This window comes from Lissotriton vulgaris, chromosome 1_1, assembly GCF_964263255.1.
Source record: "Lissotriton vulgaris chromosome 1_1, aLisVul1.2, whole genome shotgun sequence".
NCBI lineage: Eukaryota > Metazoa > Chordata > Amphibia > Caudata > Salamandridae > Lissotriton > Lissotriton vulgaris.
In genome coordinates this window covers 597,917,391-597,941,318 of record NC_141685.1, presented here as the reverse complement: position 1 = coordinate 597,941,318, position 23,928 = coordinate 597,917,391, and the positions used below count along the sequence as shown (strand labels likewise).

The window sequence follows — 23,928 nt, the reverse complement described above, 5'->3', positions numbered from 1 at the left end:
GCAGATGACCGATTTCCCACTGTGCATGGCCTAAGGAAAGCACAATGGTGGTTGAAAGGCAAAGTCCAGGCTATGACCAGACCATTGAAATGGTTTTAATGGTTGTATGGTACTACAGTACTAGAGGGAGTCCCGGCTTGGTACTGAGGTACCAGGTGTTGATACCGTGGTAGAGTGACCCTAAATAATAAATATATTTTTTAATTTGACCTTAAGAAGAGTCCATTTGGGGCTATCCACCCCCATCGACCTGCGGGTCAGGGTGTGCCACCCCACCTCCTCATGTGGCCTTTCATTTTTATTTCCAGGACTCGGGACCATGTCCTCATGTCCTGTATTGATGGCTGCCAATGTTTTCGGTGTTTAAGCCAGGTAATCAGATAATTTGGCGGTGGAAGAGAAAAAGGTCCTTCAGTCATATAGAATGGACTATTTTTTTTAATTTGGTACTATGAGAGTCCAGCAATTGACCAACTATACATAACTTTTTCTAAGGGTTAACCATTTATGCCCAGCCCAAGCCCTTCTTTAAACAATCATTTCTCAAAAATGGTTGAACTGATTTATACCAAATTCACAAAATGTACGCTTCTAGGGTAAAGTACAACTTTTGCCAATTGTAGTGTTATTCTGTTCATCTGTTTTTTCTGTATCGGAGAGTATGGTTTTAATATGTTGCAAGTATTTCTAATGTGCTAACATTGCCTACGGTGGAATGAGTCTGGAATGGAAGGATTTGAAGGAGGTGCTTCTCAGTTTCTGAAAGGTAGGTTTGAAGCTGCAGAAGGATATTATGTTGCCCTTCAAGATACATAATAGTCTTAAAAGTAGCAGCCTAATTCAATTCTATCATAGTAGCACATGCATGCCAGATTTGGTTCTATGGTAAGAAAACTGGCCTGAAACATGTGAAAAGTGTCATGAATGAGCCAAAGAGTAAAAGCCGACTAATCAAGCTTTTTCTAGTATGTGCACATGCCTCTCAAGTAGATATTCTAATCTGTGTTAAAGCGTGTCCAGATCCATCTTTATTAAACTTAAGTCAATACCATTGACTCACTTTACTAGCTGGTCACACCTCCTATGTGCTGCTATAATCCTTCCAGTCCAGATTGTATTGATACTCAGGCACCACTTGTTAAAGTAAAGCAAACTGTAGTTACATGCAACCTTGTCATCAAAGCCAGGAAGTGTAAACTCATCTAGGAATACAGGAGTATCAATTCTGGCATGTCTCTGGTTCACCCATCTCTTTACATCATCTCTTTAAAAATTCAACAAATTCCCGTACCATGTTCTATTAAAATGACCCTAGTTTTTTCCCAACTACATACATTATTACTACTTTCAACATACTTTATCTTTGCACTGCTAATGTAAAAGACAGCTATATATGTTACATTACTTTAATATAACACAGCAAGAAAACTAGCTATGTTTTAATTTACATAACAGCATCAGTATACCTTATACAATTTACAGTGTATCAAGCATGCTAATATTTGGTATCGGGTTTTAATGTGCTGTTGCGTGTTTATCTAGGTTCCTGATCGATACTGTGACCTTATGCCCCTATTCGGCTATAAATCCATTTATTCCCTATATTGGCATAACCGTTCAAGTGCGATTTTCTGAAAATTCATCTCTGGCCTCACACGAACAGAGCCACATTCCAGCATAGTTCTCTCTGCCACTTCCTTTGCGACCAATTAGTGCAATGACAGAGCAGTAGTCACTATCTGATATTCCTAGATAACACTCCGAGTTCTTCAACAAGATAAAAACTCAGCAAACCTGGAAATCCCCGCTTGCTATGTTTTGATTAGTAATGGAACTCTAATGAGCAACTGATAACTATCACTTCCTAGTGACATCTTTAATTGACGTCTTATGTCCAGCAAACTTGCGTCAAACCCGGCACCTGTCAGGTATAAATATTACCAACGTTGCCTTAAGCAATGCGAGCTACTGTTGCTGATGCCAGCTGCCTGCAAGACCCCGTGTTGGTAAATCTAGCACTCTGTCGCTGCAGCCTGCTGTCCCTGTGGTGGTGAAGCTGCTGATACCATTATCGCTGCTAAAGCGCGAACTATGGTGCAGTACGCTTAAGGAGCTGAACAGCCGTCCTCTGCGAAGACATCCAGCAGATTCCAGCTGCCCGCGGACGCTGTCCCCCCTCCTTCCTCGACGCGCTGAAGAGAAGCCGCTGCCTTTCTCGTGCAGAGAAATCCAGCTCCGGCGTTTCCGGTCTACCCTCGCGGGTGACTGGGATATCGAGAGTGACCCCTGAAGGAGATACCAATCCTCCATCATTCTATTCAGAGGTATGGTGTTGACTAAACCCTTAGACGAGAATTCTTGAAACAAACCTTGGCAAAACCAACTTAACTTAAAGCTACTTACTTACTCCCCTTCCACGTGTTAGGCTTAGGTCAGGCACACTGGGGTAGGCTTAGTTAGAAGCACCAGTTGAGTATGTTAGCCTAATGTATATATGACTGTATATATGTTTTATTAATTTTAAACCATTGTATGGCTAAGAAACCATATCAATGCTTTTACAGTTCTATTTCGCAATACTTATCTTACTGTACGTACTTTTTATAACAACAATTATTGCAATTGTGGCAATACATTTCTCTTGTACGAGAAGAAAGACTGTTCAATAAATGTTAACCCTTTATTGACAAACGCCCATCTCTCTATTCTCTACATCTCGTGAAAGTAAACTGCACTAGACTGACTGAGTGAAATACATGTCTATTGTTTCACACGACCCTAGAGATTGACTCTTGATCTGAGGAGCAAAGTTGTCATGTTGCACGGTTGTTGGAAAGCTGAATCCCTTCTTGTCTGTGCCAAGGAAGCTGATCACTTCCCATGCAGAGAAGAAAGTTTCCAGTGACCTCTGAGCTAGTTGGTAACACAACCCAATTAAGTTTAGCATAGTCAGTGGAGGCCTGGAATATCCGCAGTTCCACGTCGATACTACTGTTTATGTTATTCCAATGCGCAGGGCCTAGTGGGAAACTAGGAACTACACTACATGGCGCCCAACGTTTGGTAAGGCGATAAACTAACGCAAGACTTTTAGAGTAACTCAGTCGTGCATATTTCACACCCCTTTCTCCCGTAAATACTCCAATAGACGTCTGGAGTGGGTGAAAGGTTAAAATCCGCCCGACCTTAGTAGGAAGAGATTCCTATGTAAAGCTCTGGTTTATTCAACGTTGAAGGATACAGTGTTCCAAAATATTGTGCACCTAATCTTTGTCTCCTTGGAGACCTACTCTGCAAACCTCGCATTTTTACAATGCCAGAAAACGGAACCCCTGGGGCCGCAGCAGATGCGACTCAGCAAGGTCCCGAATACACAGACCCGGATGCTATTATCATCCCGGTCCACTTAAGAAGATCTATAACTTTAAAACTTATAGAAAACGGACTGACACCTCAAGGTGGTACAGTAATTTTCGTGATAGAGGCTCACGAGTATCGGCAGACAGAGGTATTCTATTCATGGATAAACTTTCCAGCGGTAAACGCTAGAACAAAAGAGTTTCACTATTACAAAGTAGAGAAACCTCCGGAAGAGTACGCTCCTTTCGAGGAGATTGAAATTCCACTTAAATTTCAAGAGCACCTGCTCTGGTTTAATGGCGCCCTAAAACATAATGATCACATAACAAGGCTCGGTCCACTAGGTAGAACAGGAGCAACGTGGCCGGTTCTAGCCAGCTACACACCACATCCTGACATTGTAAAAATGTCTAAGGAAGAGCTGTTAGTACAGCTAAACACATTAATAAAAATACATAGGCAATTAGTCCAATATGTAATGCGGACTGCAACAGTCCAACCAGCTGTCAATATACCACAGCTGACCCCTCATCAGGGGAACACAAATAAAATTACACCACAGAACATACAGTCATGTCTTGGTAAAACACCCGTAAAACGGGAACAAATTCCTTTCTGGTTAGCACAGAAAATCACTCAAATAGAGGCAGTATTTCCTGATACTACCCCTATTGAGAAACACAGAATCTTGACCATCTGCCTTCCTATGGGAATCGCACCACACGTGGAGGACTGTGACACTTGGGGTACAGTCTTTGCTTCCATTTACACAAAAACACACGGTGTTCCGTCTATGGCGGTAATACCAGAGGTGCTAAAACAGATTCAAAATGAATTCGGTCCAGAGCCCGCTTTAAATCTAGGTATGAAATTACTGAAAGACTTCAAGCAGGTCTCGGCTATATTATTAGCCAACATAAAAGGAGAAGCAGCATCTGTGGCGATCCGCCAGAAGTTGAAGGAAACAGATATAAAAGATCCTGTTGAGCTTGCAAAACTCATAGAAAAATGCTATGAAGAATTAGGTAGAGACAGCTTGGGTGGAAAACCAGTTAAGCCCCAACTGCTCGAAAATCCTGAAAAATTATTTATTAAAAATAATTTAAACACTCCTAAAAAGAGCTGGGATGGAAATAAACAATCCACTCCCAAGGAAAAAGTTTTCCAGTCCAGAGGAAGGTCTCCTCGACGGAGGGAAAGAACTCCGACTCGAGAACGCCAGTCTCCCCAGAGGGAGCCCTCTGAGAAAAGATATAACCTTAGAAATAGGGATAATCTGAAAAAACCTGACAGATATCAAAGTATTGATACACGTCCCTCTCGATCTTTTCCACAGAATTCGGAAAGAAGGACGGTCAGACCCAGGAGAGCACACCAAGTCCAAAGACAAGGAACCTGCTCAAAATAAGAAATCTCAATTTCAGAAAAAGAAGGTAGCCAGTATTAGAGTAATCAACCATGCCGAGAATACTGAGGACACAGTTGAAAAACGGGGAGTGGGCATTGACAATGTTGGACAGTGCAGCAGAAATCAGTATAGCGCGCAAGATCTTGATGAGTCATCTGGAGACAGTGGACACGAATGAATACATTCAAGTTGAAACTGCCGACGCCAGACTTAGCGAGCCCCATAAAATATACGAAATAACATTGCGTATAGAGGGTGATAAGACTAGGAAAATTAAGGGTCTATTTTGGGATAAGCTCTCAAAAGGCTATGATATTCTGTTAGCTGAAAAAGATTGGCCCCCGGAGTTTGTCAGGGAGTGCCCTCGTGGCGAAGAAGTGATTATGCCTGCCTTCTCGAATCACATTCCGATTCACAAAAAATATACATATGCAAGGAAATGGGCAGTAGCACAGGCACCTGCATTATATAAAAATCATGTAGGATGGGATGAGGATTCACCTCCTCACAAAATCCAACTAAAAAGTGAACCAACTGCCCAACGGCAGTATCCCATAAAGCAAGAAGCTAAAAAACAAGTCAGGGAGATCTTAGATCAACTTGAGTACCAGGGGGTGATTGAAACATGCACCTCTCAAATGAACAATCCTTTGTTTCCTGTCTCCAAGCCAGACAATTCATATCATCTGGTTTTGGACTACAGACATCTTAATACATGTTGCAAAACTTTTGCAGTACAAAACTCGCATAGTGCAGCCCTAATGAATAACATAGTTAGGAAAAAATATAAAACGACATTAGACATTTCTAATGGTTTCTTTTGTCAAAACATTGCACCAGAAAGCAGATATTTGACCGCTTTCTCCGCATTTGGGTCGCAGAAAAAATTCTGTCGACTCCCACAGGGGTTCAAGAACAGCCCAGGATTATTCTCAGCTAGGGTAACAGAGTTACTACAAATCTATGATGATGAAGCATTATCTTACGTAGATGATATTTATCTCACAGACGACGACTTGGATACTCACTTGAAAAGAGTGAACACCATTATACTTGGGTTCGCAGCAGAGGGTTACAAATTCAACTTTAAAAAGTCTCGAATTGCCCATCTGACAGTACTGTTCTTAGGGTACGAATTATCAAGTGAAGGGAAAAGCCTAGCGGACAACTTCTTAGAGAAGTGCGCTGTACTCCAAGCTCCAAAAACGCTGAAGAATTTACAATCCATACTAGGTTTTCTGAATTTCGGAAGAACTTACATCCTAAATTACGCAGAGAGGGTTAAACCACTCTACGAACTAATTAAACCTGATTTTAAACAAATCAATTGGACTCAAAAACACACAGAAATTTTGAGATCACTGCAAACAGACATGTTAGCAAAAACTAAATTAGATACACGTGACAACACACGTGATCTTGTAATCCGAGTCATCCCAGGAAGATGCGGATTCACGTACCTAACCTCTAATGAGGGAGAAAAAGTACCAATTTCAATTAAATCTCACTTGTACACACAAGCAGAAAAAACATTCAGTCACACAGAAAGAACTGTGAAAGCAGTGCAAATCGCATTAGCAAATGAACGAGAACTAGCACACGGCAAACGGATGAATATCCTTACAGCGGAATCCGCCTTCGAGGCGCTATTCAGCCCAGTAAACTTGCTGATCCGAAATGTCACTGGATCCGAAATGGATACAGTGCATAGATTCTCTAGGAGCGGAAGATGTGAAATACTATTTCGCTCCGCAATTTGAAGAACTGAATGATTTAGAATATGAAGAAGAATATCCTCTGCCAATCGAAATTCTGCCTCTCCCACAATACGCCTGTATAATCTATACAGATAGCTTTGTACAGCATTTCAACGTAGAGAGAAAATCCTACGATGCAGCATGTGCGATCATTAAAGGTCGTTGGCTGTGCGGTAAATTCAGACCGAAAGTAACAAAAACTGAATCTGTAAGAAACTGTTCGGTTCAAAGAACTGAAATCAGATCTTTAAAGATGGTGCTCGAAAATGCAGAACGTGAATTCCCGACACTTATAGTGTGCGATTCTCATTTTTGCGTCAACTCCTACAATAACAAACTGCAGAGTTGGATCGAAAACGACTACAAAGATGACACAGGTGCCACAATAAAGCATAAATTGCTCTGGAACGAGGTAGCTCTTTTATACAAAGAACTACAAAAGACTCACGTGATTCACGCACAGAGTCTTCAGCGTGATGGCGTTCACGTTGCAGGGAATTCATTGGCTAATACAGCCAAAGCGGAAGCAACTAAACCGGCTTCCGTAGCCACAAAAAAGCGTACAGATAAATACATAGACGGGGAAACAATGCTGGCAGTAAAAACGACCGTAAAAGGCGACTGTGCAGCACTACCCGTAAACTATCCACTCAATTATGCATACATAATCGATGCAAACTCCGTTCCTTTTGCTCGAATCCCTGGAGTGGGGGACAGAGTAATTCCAAACAGGAGCAGGAGGGGCTTCCTCTTACTGGAAGCACACATGGGGTTGGGTCTGAGACACCAAACAATCAAAGCATCTCTGAAAGAATTACAATCAGAGTACTGGTGGCCAGGAATGAGTATAGATATTCAATGTTTTGCTCAAAATTGTGAAAACTGCAACCGAGATCGCAGAAATGAACAGGCCAGTGTAGTTTCAGGATCCCTTCTAGACAGCATAAGGCGGTCTATCTGCGCAATCAAAGAAGAGAAGCGCGTCCCAGTGTACACCGTTAAGACGAAAAGCACTTAAAAAATGAGGCCCCCAGCGCTCGGCTGACGCTAGAACGGTTATAAAAGATTTGCGAGTCTTTATCGGCACATACGCAATTACCACGTTCCATTCTGACCAGGGTCCTGCTTTCAGCTCTCGAGCCTATAAGGAGGCCATGGCTAGCATGGGAATTGGGTTGCGGCATTCTTGTCCGTCGCACCCCGAAGGGAATAGTGTGGTAGAAAGAAAAAAACGTGACATAAAGCAATCTATAACAGCGAAGGTATTAGGTTCAGGCGCTGGGTGGGTCAAACATTTAATAAGTGTCCAGACTAGTCTTAACAACATGCCAAGAAATTCTCTAAAAGGTTTCAGCCCATACGAACTATTGTTCGGAATTAGAATGCGAGTTCAGGACCTCGATAGTCAGATGTCAGTGGTACAAGAAGAAACAACGCACTTTGATGTAAAAGATCGTTTGGCTGTTTTACAGGAACTGAATGAAACAAGAAAATCATTAAGCAACATAAAGTTAAAGCAACAGCCAAGTACCACTGACGAGGCACCACCCGCAACAGCCCCAGCAAGGCCTGTCTGGATTCCAAAGATTGGGGATCTAGTCAGAGAAAAGACCGCGGTTAAGAAGGAATTTGGGCCTTCTTACAGAAAAGCAGTACCTGTCTTAGCAGTCACCGGAACAAGATCAGTTGTGCTACCGCCCCTTGCTGGTAAAAAGGAGAACAGAGTCGTGTCTATCGATCTGGTAAAACCACAAGCATGTGGCCTATAATCAACAGTAGGCCCAGTGGACTCCCAAGAAACAACAGAATACCCAAACTTGCAACAAACCAAGAGGTTCAAACTGAAAGACTAATCACATTCGATCAGCCTGCAGTGCACAATGAAGGACTATGCAATAATGCCATGGAACTCGTGCCTCTTGAAACACAGATTGAAACAGTTCGTCAAGAAACAACACCAGTCTACAATGATGTGGCATCAGAAAGTGCTACCGAGAGACAGATTGAAAGAACAATCCAATCAATTGACAGAACTGCCTCTGGTTATTTCATCAACTTCGACAACTTCTCTGAAGATTTAAACGACCCCGAAGTGATGCCAGAAACAAAAAAGATTTCTAAAGAAAGTACAACAGGACTCCTTCAACAAATCAAAGAACTATATCTGGATTCACCGTTGATTGAGCATTGGATTATCTCAGGGGTATTCATACTCCTACTATGCCTAATTTTAGTTTTAATTTTAGGAAAGTTCATGACAATTGAATGGACACAGCAAGCCAGAACATCAACCTAGTTCTGAAACCACACAGATCATCCCACGTGAAGAAAAGAGAACTGTCAACAGTAAATGTCACAGCAATTCCAATACCTGGTGGGGTAGTATGGGAGAAAACAGACTATGAGATCCATGGTCCGGTCGAAATCCTGAAGTATCCTCATCAACTAAAGGTTTCCTTAAGTGACTTTGTGACACCTAGTACATTCTCTGATGATTGGGACTTTAACAGTATTAATGACATGATGTCTGATTTAGTAATGTCAGCTAGATTCACAGATCATGATTATTTACAAGGTTCATCGAGTTATGAGCAGTTATTCTGTTACACCCACTATGGGGATCACTACTTGCATAAATCTGCACAGCCTAGAAATGTTTTTATGTATAATCAATGGGAACATTGTTCTACACCACCTAAAAGCAGTTCTAAAGCATTTTTTGAGAAATTCAAATACTTCTCAGGGTTTAACACCAGTGATGCAGAAACGTTTTATTACAAACTGTTAGATAAAACAGGAATGAAAACAATGCTGACAAATTCTAAATTGATATATTCAGAAGCATTTTATGACAAAATGATGACATTTGGTTTTGATTATTGGAAAAATAATATTGAAACGAAAACAATTTGGGGTACAAAAGATTGGCAGGTGCAAGGCATAGAAGCACTATTTAGAACCTGCATGATACCAGAACAAATGTTATTTTTAAATGACACAATACACCAAACATCTTGTCTTGGCCTAGCTAAGATCAAAGACCTTAAAACACCGTCTATTCCAAAGCCAATACCAGAAAATGCAACTGCTGATATTGAGTTAGACGTGTCACAAATTTTACATTTCAACAGAACAAATCCTGATTGGAAAAAGTGGTTAATCTGGCCTACAGACACAAATAGCTGTCAATATAGATTCCTGAATAAAACACAGGGGTTAAAAATGACCAGATTAGACTCGAGTTATTCCCAGAGACAGCATCCAGGGATTATAACAACATACAGTGTAGGGAAACTCTGCCTTGAATGGCTAACCTCGTCCACACTGGCTGAAATTAAGCAACACTTGTCTTTACTAAAAGATGGTGCTGATTTGCGCGATTTCATTCTTGGACCACGCAAACAGCGTCAAAAGCGTTTCATAGCGACCAGTATCTATGCTGCTTACAACGAGGCTTGGAAAGTAAAGCAAATTGAAACTGCTGAAAAAATACGAGAAATTGATCGTATTAATTTGGAGAAATCACTTTCTGTGGTAGACAATGGGTTAATGACTCTGTCTTCCAGAATATATTCGTTGGACAATATTGTATCCTCTGCCGTTGATGTGATAGACAGAGATTTGCTAATGTTACAACATGGCCAGTCTCAATTACGCTCTATTATAGAACTAGGCTGGACGCTGCAAAATCTTCGTTCAGGCTATGTGCCTTGGCGTTTAATCAACACAACGTCATTATTTTCCAGTTTTAACCTTACTGATAAACAGATCAGTTTGGCACAGAAAGGAGCAGACTATACAATCCTGAGCATCGAAAAACTCGAGAGATTACCATTGACAATGTCAGAGAGTGCTGTCAATGAATGGATAATACACGGAATTATCACAATTCCGATAACAACTTTCCGATTTAAAAAGTGCCTTGAGTACATACCTGCTGGCCAATATGAACAATTGGGTAAAGGATATGTAAAATCCGAATGGAAATTACCATACACTCATTCTTGCTATAGTGACAGTGACAAAAATGTATTTCTTAGTGGTGAAAATTGTAAACATTCACTAAGCGGTATACTTTTGTGTCAGGGTATTAATTTACACGGAGCATGTGATGGAAATTCAAACAACCTTTCATGCCACCAGCTAGTCACACCTGCAACTCAGATAGAGCCCTTCTTTATGCAACTTTCGAACGGGAGTTACATTCTTAGAACGGATCACAGATGTTGTGGCCTCGTGCCAGGGAAAAGTTATCTAGTAGAAGTAACATCCATGGTCAAATGCTGTATGCAAGCATTGTTTCCGAGTGGGCCTCCAGACATAGTGACTCCCATCTGGCCTCGTCTGAATCTCTATTCTATACGAATTGATACATTAAGCAAAATGAAATCTGTACTTTTACAGACAACAGTGCCTATAACGTCATCTAAAGAGACGTATGATCTTCTAGTTGCAAGGACAGCTACTGAAGTTCATGACCTTTTATCAACAAATTGCCCCGTGCATTTCGTAGAAATGTTCAGCCAACTCCTTAACATGTCTAGTGCAACAAGCATCCCAGGCATATTTAAGACAGTCTTTACGGGACTGCTAACACCCTTCCAGGCAATTTTGGGAATCTTTCCTAATTTTGTGCACTCCATTTTTGGCGGCATACCATTATTTTTGGGACTCGTCGCAGGGATTCTATTTTTGACCCTCCTGCTACGTTATGGCAAGCCTCGGCTCAGACATAGCTCCCATGGGAATGGAAGAGACAATCCTAGCAATGCGCTACCGGGACAGGATAACTAACGTCCTTGGATTGGCCAGGCTGAGAGATCTAAACATGACCTGGTTCCTTTCATTCAGACCGATATGGCAAAATTGCATTTTACCTGTGCTACGGTGTATGCTTTGCGGCGATGAATGCGTGTTGGACATCTGTCTTTCACTTCCATCAGCAGTACCAATGGACGTCGATACTTTGCTCAGTCCAATAACGGCTCACGCATTGTGTTGTCCCCAGCGGCTACCAATCCTGAGGACGGCATTCGTGGAGACTCCTGTACTACAGCCAAGTGGTAACAGTGGAGCGAGTGACAAAAGCAACATCATCCAGGTACAACGTTCTGTGAGCATTGCTGGTCCCGACTATGATGACAGCAATCATTCTCACACCTGCCAAGTTACAGCGCTATCTAATTTGGTTGAACTATCACCTGAATTTGTAGACCAATTCTTTGAGAGCCTGTCTGATACGATGTTCTCACCCATAGAGAAACAATAACTTTTTGAGAAGCTTTCCGACACACAGCGTTCCCATGAACTCTGAATTCGGCCTTCAGTTTTGATCAACAAAAACTGCCAAGAGCTTTGGAAATCTATTTTCTTTGAATTGGACAATTTTTCTAATATTGACCTTTTTTGGCACGAACAATTCTTTGCTTAACGTAAAAACTATTCTTAGAGAACAGAAGCTTCACACTTCTATTTCTATACACATCTAGAGACATAACAACACCAGCCTCTAGCACACATGTTATTACAATGCATTTTTATGTGATAATTTATCTCGCCTTTCTTCTGTCAGAGATACTTCATGTGTAATTCCTTTTGCATAATCGTTCATTGATTTCATATGCAATAATTTTTTGAATGATTACTATGCTTTAAGAAACGTACAGTACCTAAATTCATGTATTACAAGTACGCCTATTTCGAATGCATTTATGTATTTTGGGGTGGGCAATGTTACACATGCATCTAATTGCTTTAGTTTTAGTAATTTTGATGGACATTAACCCGTGGAGTGGGTGTTGCGTGTTTATCTAGGTTCCTGATCGATACTGTGACCTTATGCCCCTATTCGGCTATAAATCCATTTATTCCCTATATTGGAATAACCGTTCAAGTGCGATTTTCTGAAAAGTCATCTCTGGCCTCACACGAACAGAGCCACATTCCAGCATAGTTCTCTCTGCCACTTCCTTTGCGACCAATTAGTGCAATGACAGAGCAGTAGTCACTATCTGATATTCCTAGATAACACTCCGAGTTCTTCAACAAGATAAAAACTCAGCAAACCTGGAAATCCCCGCTTGCTATGTTTTGATTAGTAATGGAACTCTAATGAGCAACTGATAACTATCACTTCCTAGTGACATCTTTAATTGACGTCTTATGTCCAGCAAACTTGCGTCAAACCCGGCACCTGTCAGGTATAAATATTACCAACGTTGCCGTAAGCAATGCGAGCTACTGTTGCTGATGCCAGCTGCCTGCAAGACCCCGTGTTGGTAAATCTAGCACTCTGTCGCTGCAGCCTGCTGTCCCTGTGGTGGTGAAGCTGCTGATACCATTATCGCTGCTAAAGCGCGAACTATGGTGCAGTACGCTTAAGGAGCTGAACAGCCGTCCTCTGCGAAGACATCCAGCAGATTCCAGCTGCCCGCGGACGCTGTCCCCCCTCCTTCCTCGACGCGCTGAAGAGAAGCCGCTGCCTTTCTCGTGCAGAGAAATCCAGCTCCGGCGTTTCCGGTCTACCCTCGCGGGTGACTGGGATATCGAGAGTGACCCCTGAAGGAGATACCAATCCTCCATCATTCTATTCAGAGGTATGGTGTTGACTAAACCCTTAGACGAGAATTCTTGAAACAAACCTTGGCAAAACCAACTTAACTTAAAGCTACTTACTTACTCCCCTTCCACGTGTTAGGCTTAGGTCAGGCACACTGGGGTAGGCTTAGTTAGAAGCACCAGTTGAGTATGTTAGCCTAATGTATATATGACTGTATATATGTTTTATTACTTTTAAACCATTGTATGTCTAAGAAACCCTATCAATGCTTTTACAGTTCTATTTCGCAATACTTATCTTACTGTACGTACTTTTTATAATAACAATTATTGCAATTGTGGCAATACATTTCTCTTGTACGAGAAGAAAGACTGTTCAATAAATGTTAACCCTTTATTGACAAACGCCCGTCTCTCTATTCTCTACATCTCGTGAAAGTAAACTGCACTAGACTGACTGAGTGAAATACATGTCTATTGTTTCACACGACCCTAGAGATTGACTCTTGATCTGAGGAGCAAAGTTGTCATGTTGCACGGTTGTTGGAAAGCTGAATCCCTTCTTGTCTGTGCCAAGGAAGCTGATCACTTCCCATGCAGAGAAGAAAGTTTCCAGTGACCTCTGAGCTAGTTGGTAACACAACCCAATTAAGTTTAGCATAGCCAGTGGAGGCCTGGAATATCCGCAGTTCCACGTCGATACTACTGTTTATGTTATTCCAATGCGCAGGGCCTAGTGGGAAACTAGGAACTACACTACAGTGCTAATGCATGTAAACACTGCCATGAACAAAGGCATATGTCTGTTTATTTATAATTAATTTCTAAAGTTTTATATTGCGTAAACATGACCCTTGAGGTAATCAGAGCACTTTACATTGTTTAATAAGATAGGGACTATAAAGAACAACATCAGAATCAGGGATGGAACACGTTATGATAGAACACTCAAGAGAGAACAGCAGAGTCCAAGACATGCAAAAATCCAGAGTGAAGGAATAAGCATGTGTGCAGGACTAAGGGGGCACATAATGTACCAGAGTGAAGATCATGGGTTCTGTGGAATTACCTTGTTCATCAGGATCACTTTAACGTCTTTTTAGGTCTCGCGCCTAGCGTTGCAGTGCACAGCAATGCCCGCGCAGCGCGAGTCCTCTTGTACGGGGTTAGCGTGCTTTAAAAAAAAAAAAAGCACACAATTGGGCAAAGGTGGGCGCATGTCCCGCCTTTGCTCTGCCCATTCCCACCAGTGGCTAGGACGCGCATCAGCGCGGCACAGACGACAGGCTCCCAGGCCCCCGCTCCTCTGTGGTGCGTGCGCACCACTGGTTAAACCGGCCCCAGACTAGTTTTTTTACAGTACGCTGCGCCGCATGTAATCACAGCTGACCGGGAAACTAAGCAAACAATGGTGGCTGCACTGCTCGCTGAACTCTATGTCCACAGCTCCTCTTTTATTTTCACAACACAGGCACAGCACTTTGCGCTAGGTTTTGAGCATTAAAAACACAGGCGCCACATGTAATAGTTTAGCAGCCGCCCGTTTTTCTTTGGAGTTAATTACTGTTAATATATATATATTATCTTTTTTACACTACTAATGCTGCATGTAATCCTGGCTTACCCAACTCTATGCCAACATCTCCGCTTCGGTGGGGAGAGGGGACAGAGAGGAGGAGGAGCGACAAGCGCCGTTCCAGTCTGCTTTAATTTTCATCTGTAGGTGCAGGGAGATTCCCCTTGTGCTGCAGTGAAGTCTGCACTGATGGATAACACTCGGAGCCTCACCATACCTCCAGGTGGGCCTCAGGCTAATCCTGGGCTGGTCCTGCCTTGGGGTTTGCCAGCTTGGCCTCCGTAGGCTGCAGCAACAATGCCCCATCAGTCTCCTGTCCTGCCTTGTCAGCCTGCCACAAAGAGTGGCATCCATGCCACCCCCACAGTACATTCTTCAACCCCCACCAGCCCCAGGCACACAGCCTCTGACCCCCAGCAGGATGCTTGTTTTTTATACTCATTAAGCACTGCTCTTGTGTCCCCCTCATAACCCTGCAGCTGCACTCTGCTCTGCACATTCCTCACGCAGCTAATAACATGGAAGAGCAAAAGAGCGTTTTAATCCAGAACGGGCCCATTGTCTCTCAAAACTGCCCCTCCATCTCTCCCTCATAAACACCACGCTCTGATACCTGTCTCTAGTTACCTTAAGGAAGCTAAGACAATTTGGTAGTGGTGTCCCCTAAAAGCTCTGCCGCGTTATCAGGCATGGGGGATCCTGTTACATTCAGATTACGACGGACGGGGTTCCTCAACCATTCTCATATATATTCCCGTACATTTTGGGGCGTGCTTTCTACACCTCACCTGTGACCGCAGCATTACAGGTTTCCTTTTTGAACTGTTGAGATTTACTCTTCTAATGAGATATGGATATATGAGAGGACGTCATATTTAATTCATTCTACAGGGGATATTGGGATTTTTGTTTCCTCGCTGCACGTTACAATTTGGGTAATCCTACTTTTGACCCATCTATATGATATTATTTTTGGGGCTATCTACCCTACGTCAAGATAGTGAGCTGAATTGTTGAGGTTAGTGACAACCGCTTGTCTTAGCCTTGAAAAAGTATGAAATTACAACTTTATACAAACGAAACACGTGTTGGCTGACTCACACGCTTGAATTTGAATACAAGAATAAAGAAAACTACATGTACCAATACTCCAATTGGTTCATCTTGTCTTGTTATAATTGGAAATTTGTTGATTCATTATATGGATACTACAGCTCTATTGTGTATACAGTCTTGAAATGTACAAGATTCTTTAATAGTTCGAATTTGGGTTGTGCTGTACTGACCATTTAAAAAAAAACCTTAAGGAAGCTGTTCATGTAAGGGCGCCAGCCTTCAGCTCTCCTCTGTACCTTTGTCCAGCCCACGCAGCGCCCTCAGCTCTACTTGCCTTGCGGATGTTGCCCCCCCATGGTCTCAGCTTCTGCCTCTCTATCGTGACCCCTCCACCCTGCGCCTTCCTCAGCCCTCAATACATTAAGAGGCTGCCTGTGCTAGTCAGGCTCCCTGCCTCCACCTCTTCCACGGCGTCCACCCTACATACATAATCTTGCTACCCTACCTTGTTCTCTCTTTGTACCTCAACCCAATCGCGTGCCCCCTGCCTCCCAAACCCTCATCACCTGAAAGATGCTGCCTTCTCTCAGACCTTCTTTTCCACCAACCACCCATCCATCTCATCAGTCCTTGTGGCATGAATGAATCTGGTCCTCTCAGGCCCTCAGTCTCAGAATTACTTAAAATACTACTAATTTGGTAACAAAGTATATTTATCTCCACAACCTGCCTTCACACGCACAGTCTGCCTCTCATCCTCTCAAAGAAACACCCACACACATGCCGTCTTGACTTACTCTCCATCACAGAACACAGACCAGGTCATCAGACACACCCGGCTCTTCCACTCTCCATCACATATACATGCTCCCCCAACGCACCCTCACAAGCACTCAGGTCACTTCTCAATCAAATTGTTTTTCTCCTTTTTCCTCACTCTCACTACATATACATTTGTGCTTGGTCAACTGTACATCACTGCTATTGTGTCTACACACTACATTTCTCTTTCTCTCTCACACACACCTGCCCTCCTCTTCCCATTGCGAGCACACCCACCATTTCCTCCTCTTCCTATTACACACACACCCCTCCTTTTCTCTTCCATCCCACATACACACACACACACACACACACAATGAGCTCTCACCCTAACAGAAGCACCTGCTTCTCCTCTCACTCCCTATCCCATGTACTCACAGGAAGACTACAGCTCTGCCCTTTCAGAACCATGACTCCATTGTGCATCATACACACCAGGTACCATTTCCCCCAAATCACAAACAGGCACACTCAAGACGTCCCCTGACACTTATCACATAACATGCAATGCAATAGGTCTCATATTTGCGAGAGTTTGACCTATTGGCATTGTAAATGACAATGCCTGTCATTTATATGTTTTAAAAACTGGCAAGCAGTGCGTAAACACGCTTACCAAAATCAAGGCTGTCAGTAAAAGAAGCAAGTTACTGCCAGCCATTCTTCTATTTACGTACCGCTTGCAGATTTTCAGAACACATAAATAAAAGGCATTGTTATTTACAATGCCAATAGCTCAAACTCTCCCAAATGCGAGACCTATTGCATTGAAAATGCTTGTTTGAATGATGCAGTTGTGGCGTTCAGTCTGATTTCAGGAGGTAGGACATTCCATAATTGTTGGGCAATGCCTGAGAATGCTCTGTTTTCTTTTTGTGGAATTTCGGTGATGTAAGCAGTAGGGTGCAGGTGCCTCAAGAAGCTCTTCAACCACCCGATAGTTCCAATTGTTCTGCAAGGTACCTCAGGGTGTTGAAGTGTGTGACTTTGTGGGTAATGCATGCAATTTTTAAATTAATTCTTGCCTCATACCGGATCCAGTTTCAAGATTGTTTCTTTTAGATCTTGTGATGAGTCTGGCAGCAGAGTTAAGAGAGGCACTTAGAGGAGCCAGCTTACATCTGGGAGACCCCAGAGGCTTGTACTTCCGTAGTCCAACCTGGGAATCACTGGGTGTGTATGCTGTGCCTTTGTGCAAGCTGCCTTTTTCAGTCCCTACTATGTCCTTGTTTTGTTATTTATTCCCCTCCTTCACAGTAGTGCCATATTATGATTTCAAAGGTTGCTGTGCCACTGCCCTTCGTAATGTCAAAACAATTTGGAGCATGGCTGTTTCAGTCGGCTCTGAAACCTATTTATGAGTCATTTAGGAGAATACTTTCATCAATAATTATTTTAGTTGATTGGTACCGCAACTTGATTTTATCAAGGACAAGGAAGTCAGAGATAGTTCAGAAGTTGTTAAGTTTATTCAGGTCTGTTGGAGGGTACCTTAAGAAAAGCTTTGAATGTGTCTTGTGTCGGCAGATTTCCTTTCAGGGTCTGCAGCTATAAAAGCGGATTGTAGGGGCTAGTGGTTTATTAACTACTTCAAACTGTGTTTTCCATTACACCTTGTAGATGTCAGATTGTGTTCATGTGTTCCACCATATCTTTGTTGCGAAATGTACAACAGAAGGATGCTGTTCACAATTGATGAATATATTATTTTCTGAAAATCACAGTTTCTAGAGCAGTTCCATACATCACATAATATCTACCCATTAGGAATGCTATTGACATGTTTATGTTTTGTAAAGCGCAAATCTACCCTAAGGGTTCCCCGCACTGGTGAGTACTGTGCTGAGAGTAGGGCCTCTGGTACATTAATGGGGAACCAGCCATGTCATAACCTTCTTCCTGAAGGAAAGTTCATTTTCCAGTGCTCTGAGACTGGGTGGAAGTTCATTCCTATGTGTGCAAACAATCTCCTTCCCCGTCTCATCCTTTTTACCCTGGTAGTTCTGAGTAAATGCGAGGATCTCAGGTGTCTAGTTGGACCTTAAATGGTTTCCAACTCTCTGAGCTTTACTGGGGCCTTGTTATTTATGGCCCTATGAGCAATACAGAGGGATTTAAACTTAATCCTTGCCTCAATTGGGAGCCAATGGAGCTGTTTAAGGGGTTCTCTTGCGGAGACATAGCTAGGATCACTTCATGATTTTGAACAGAAAGCATGAAGTATGGAATTAGTGTAGGATTGTTTCCTACACAATATTTTTTGTAAACTGTTACCAATGTGCGCAACACTAATATCTGAAAAATATATTATTGTTGCCATATGCAGAATTGATCATATTTCAATTGTTCAATGCTTAAAGACATTAGATCTCTGCATATCATTCCCCAATCATTAGGATGTCACCAGTGAAATATAACCACGGAATCACACACCCAGCCCACTGCTTCAATTTGTTGGCCAAAGCTTCAGTTTACGTCCAAAAGTCCATCTTTATAATGACATAAGGCAGAGAAAAACATGATCTGGTTGCATCATTGGTGTGTAAAAAAGAACTGCCATCAAAAACAAAGTAGTCATTATAAGAAAGTAATTCAGCAGTCTGGGCGGCAGAATCCTGACTCAAAAATACGTGTCAAGTCCCAGAATATGCCAGAACGCTTATTAGCAATGTATTTGATGCAGCATACATAAGAATTTAAAGTTAAAACATCTGGCGCCTGAACGGTCTTGCTTGTCCATCTATATTAATATTGTTTTACATCTTACAAATGTATTAGTGAGTTGGGAAGTAACCACGTTATACACTAGTATGTGACACACTGATGTGTGTGGGGTATAATTCTTCCTTGGATCATCAAGTTAGCCTATATAATAAATAAATATCACAAATTACCTGAAATGTGTTTCTTTTAGTAATAGGTAATGGTGACCCAACATGTACCCTCATTCACTCTAGTGAGATTGCAGATGAATGTCAAAATGATGCTGCAATACTAGAATGTCAAGCATATATATCTGGACTACCTTCTTAATTTGGATTCAGCATAACTAATATATCATTTGATAGATAAAAGGAAAGATGTTTGTCACTGTGACTATCACAAAAGAAACTACTTTGACGGCTGTGCTCTTTGTGAAATAGCTGCATGACATCACTCACAGTGAAGTTAGCCAATGGTGCATGTCGCTGACCCATTGCGCCATGCTGAATGCTGTAGTGGACATAAGAAAAATGTGAAAGATACAGCCGACTGGATGAAGAGGGCTAGCTGAAAGTCTTTAACATTAATAAATGTACTTATGGTTGCCTTGGTTTTTTTAGGTCTGCCTTTAGCCAGTCCTTTTTGACTAGTCTTTATAATTAAGTTTAAAAGGTACTGGCTAGCTTCAGACCTAAAAAATCCAAGACAGCCATAGGTACATCTATATAGACTTATGGGGTCATCAAAATTACTTGTCATAAATGTACAAGACAGAAATTGAAGGGTGGATGGACATTTTCGGCTAGGTGACATAGTTAATAGGAAGCGTAAGCACATTTTTGTGTAAATGTTGTTTAGCACCGTACACAATCAAGTTTTGCGTAGCCTGAATGTGTCTCTTCCCATCTAGAAAAATGTCTTCATAAAAGTAATAAACCTATGTATTAAAAAAATACGAGGTCGTTCAAAGTTCTATTATAGAGCACACTAACTCCAGTTTGGCTTTCAAAATCGTTTAACATATGGTGCGAAAATGAATCACCATATTAGAAATTTGAAACACTTTATTCCCAAAATGTAGGTTGTCACTGGGACATATTACATTGGGCTGCTCAAATAAGGTCTTTCTTTATGAAGTTGTTCAACTGCATGTAAACCATTTAAATCACATCAACAGATAGCCATTCCAAGATCCAGTGGTGTTTCCATGATCCATTTCTGCAAATCATTTATTTTAAATTCTGTGATTTACAACAATATATATTATTATTGGGTTTTTGGAGTACAACAGAGTTTTCACATGTGAATTTGTGAGTGTTGAAAAATTCTAAATGTAAAGAACTATGCGATAATAAAATGTGTGTAAATCATTGTTGATATTGTGTGCATTCACTTTACAGAACCCATATATTGGTTGTTATTGAATATTTGCCACTTTTGTTATATTCCAGGCAAAGAATTTTTTGTGGGCTTGTCTAAAAGAACAAACCAGCGAGGTGCTGAAATTTTGGCAGATACATTTAAGGTTTGTAGCTATTTGTGTCTAAATTATATTTTTTACATGAATTGTTTTTATTGATGCATGAGTCAGGTCTGATGGCATATGGCAGGCCCTTGTTTAGCGTCACATTTTCTCTTTTTTGTATTTCGTGGCCTCAAATTTGGCACTGTTTTGACCTTGCATAGCCCTCCAGAGATATTGATCATAGAAGCCAGGTAAAATGGGAAGCTATTGTGTACTGCATTCTAGGTTGTGCATGTCTTGAAGGTAATGTAGGTGGGTAGATGGAGCCAGTTGAGGTCTCTGGAAATAGCAATCAGCTTGTGCAGTTTCCAAAGTTCTGCAAGGAAAACACCTTCTACAGAAGTCAAATGGATCTATGGCATGCTCCCCATAGACCAAGTGCATTGCCGCATTACTAGTTTATGAAGTAAGGTCAGTTGATGTCAGGCACTCTTAGTCTTGTGTGTGATGTGAGCTTCGCACCTGAAGAACAACTGTAGAGTAACTGGGGCCATTTCATCAGGTATGACTGAAACTATGATGGGATAGTGAAGAAAGAGGTGCAGGTAGCAGGCATTCTTGCTCTAAGCTCTCAACAGGAATCACCCTTGTCCTAGGCACGTTGAGTTGAGGCAAGGATGCATGGATGACAGATCCCTTGCAGGATGCTAGGAAGATGAGGGAGGTTCCCGAATGGCTGGTGATTTTTGAAAGGTTGCTTTGGAAATCATGTGACCTGCACATCCAAGCTTCCATGTACTGCCATAGAGGGCTGTGGTCTAATTGACAATTTGAGGAGGTCTGTGTGGTAACCTCGGATTGACCGGCACTGGGTGTCAGCAGGTTGCAGCAGGTTGCAGTGGGGTGTTACGTGATTTCTCTGTGTTGCTTTATGTCAAACCTTTAGAGTGAGCTGTGTTCTGGTTGGGAAACTTGAGGAGGCCGGTGTGTAGGTGTCCTTGGGGCGCTCTTTTTGGCTAGAGGGGCTTTTTAAGGGTTCACATGACCATTGCACACGGGTTTATGAGGCATTGCAAAAGTGCCCTGTGCCCTTGTTGGGCAATTTGAGATTAGAGGAGGCTTGTGGGGGAGGAAGGTTTAGAAAGGCTCTGATAGGGTAACACGTTAGAGTGGTTGCAGGATGGGGTCAACTGCCCTGCATAAGTGGCTTGCTGCTGCACATGGTTAAAAAGTCACTAATAGACCTAACTTTATGAAAATGTAGCAGGCCAGTAACTTTTGACCCATTCCCCTTAATATCAACCCTGAGATTTTTTTCTTGATTGTGGCGAATTCTGATAACTTCTCATATTGAGCCCGGTTCATAATAACAATTGACCCCACATGCTGTACTGAAAATTGTTGAAGCTGTTTAGTTTCAAGTTTTCTTAATTTTATTTATCCTTAGTTTTGTGTGCCCAATAATGAATACATTTCAATGTTTATAAACTGGTGGCAGATTTATCATTCTTCTACGCAACGCAGCAAGACAACTTGCTGCATTGCGCTGCGTGAAAGGGAGAGGGTAGGAATGCACCATATCTATCACAATATGGTGCAGTCACTGTTGCACCATGGTGCATAGATGGCAGACAAAGTGCATTCTCCCCCCGCCACACTGCATGCTTTACAAGGACCCAACCCCACATCAAACTCGGGAGTCGTACTTGATTTTCTGCAGTGTGCTGCTTGTTTATTAAAATTTAAGTTCTCTGGTCAATTACCTCATTGACCCACCAATCTCTTTATTTATTCGTACATATTCAAATACAGTATTTAGGAATAAACTTGCACTTATAATACAATATATACATTCACCGCCCATTCCACTGGGCCTTTTATTTGACTTCAGGGTTGCGCCAGCAGGCCACAATCCAGATCACCTGCCCCATACGTTAACCCCCTTCTGGTCAACAGAGCCGCAGGTGAGGAAAGCGCCCACTTGGGCAACCAGCGGCCTCTGGGGTAGGGCTGAAAAGCCAAGGCCACCAGCAGGTCGGCCCCAACTCTCCCGCCAGCCCAGAGTCCATACTGATTTAGCAAACCTGTTCAGAGTTAACTGTCTCTAGACAAGAAGTTCCCGTGGTATTCTTGTCCGGAACCCCGCTACTGCCCTAATCGAATCCTTATTAATAGGGATGGGTGGGTGGGTGTCTTCTCTTGGAGACGTCCGACTCCTGGATGATCAGCGGACAAAGAGGGGGCCTCTAGGCTGGTCGCGGGCTTTTAAGCCTCGCGCCCTACTAACACTTCCGGGGCGTACCTCGTCCTTTGTTCCCATTGGTCCTGACGCGACGCTCACTTCCGGGTCACGCAACCCGGAAGTGACCCGGCTCCGGGTCGGCCCTTTGGCTGCCACTAACGACGCCATTCCCCGATGGGGGTTGGCGCCTTCCATAGATGGCAGACAAAGTGCATTCTCCCCCCGCCACACTGCATGCTTTACAAGGACCCAACCCCACATCAAACTCGGGAGTCGTACTTGATTTTCTGCAGTGTGCTGCTTGTTTATTAAAATTTAAGTTCTCTGGTCAATTACCTCATTGACCCACCAATCTCTTTATTTATTCGTACATATTCAAATACAGTATTTAGGAATAAACTTGCACTTATAATACAATATATACATTCACCACCCATTCCACTGGGCCTTTTATTTGACTTCAGGGTTGCGCCAGCAGGCCACAATCCAGATCACCTGCCCCATACGTTAACCCCCTTCTGGTCAACAGAGCCGCAGGTGAGGAAAGCGCCCACTTGGGCAACCAGCGGCCTCTGGGGTAGGGCTGAAAAGCCAAGGCCACCAGCAGGTCGGCCCCAACTCTCCCGCCAGCCCAGAGTCCATACTGATTTAGCAAACCTGTTCAGAGTTAACTGTCTCTAGACAAGAAGTTCCCGTGGTATTCTTGTCCGGAACCCCGCCACAGGACGAGGAGCTTACTGGCGGACTCGACCTCCCCCCCCTGCGCTCAAGAGCTTCGGAGACGGCTCCTAGGACTGTTTCTATAAATATCTCCATACCCGCCTCCGACAAGTGGACTCCGTCCTTTGCATATAACTCCGGCCTTTCTGCCTGAATTAATTTATGGCGAATCGCTTTAATACTCGATTGTTTCAGGATGTCCGCCACCGATTGGTTCAGTCTTTTGACAGATCTGTTTATTGCCTTCATGGGTGCGCCCCG

The 23,928-nt window shown here is 42.6% G+C and overlaps 1 protein-coding gene across 1 annotated transcript in view; it reads left to right on the top strand.

Moving 5' to 3' along the window:
* DDAH1 (dimethylarginine dimethylaminohydrolase 1) overlaps nt 1–23,928 on the top strand; it is a 629,612-nt gene that overhangs the window by 392,568 nt on the left and 213,116 nt on the right. Inside the window, exon 3 of the mRNA XM_086954084.1 lies at nt 20,692–20,765. Within this exon, the coding sequence (XP_086810210.1) occupies nt 20,692–20,765 (74 nt within the window). The remainder of the gene's footprint in view (nt 1–20,691; nt 20,766–23,928) is intronic.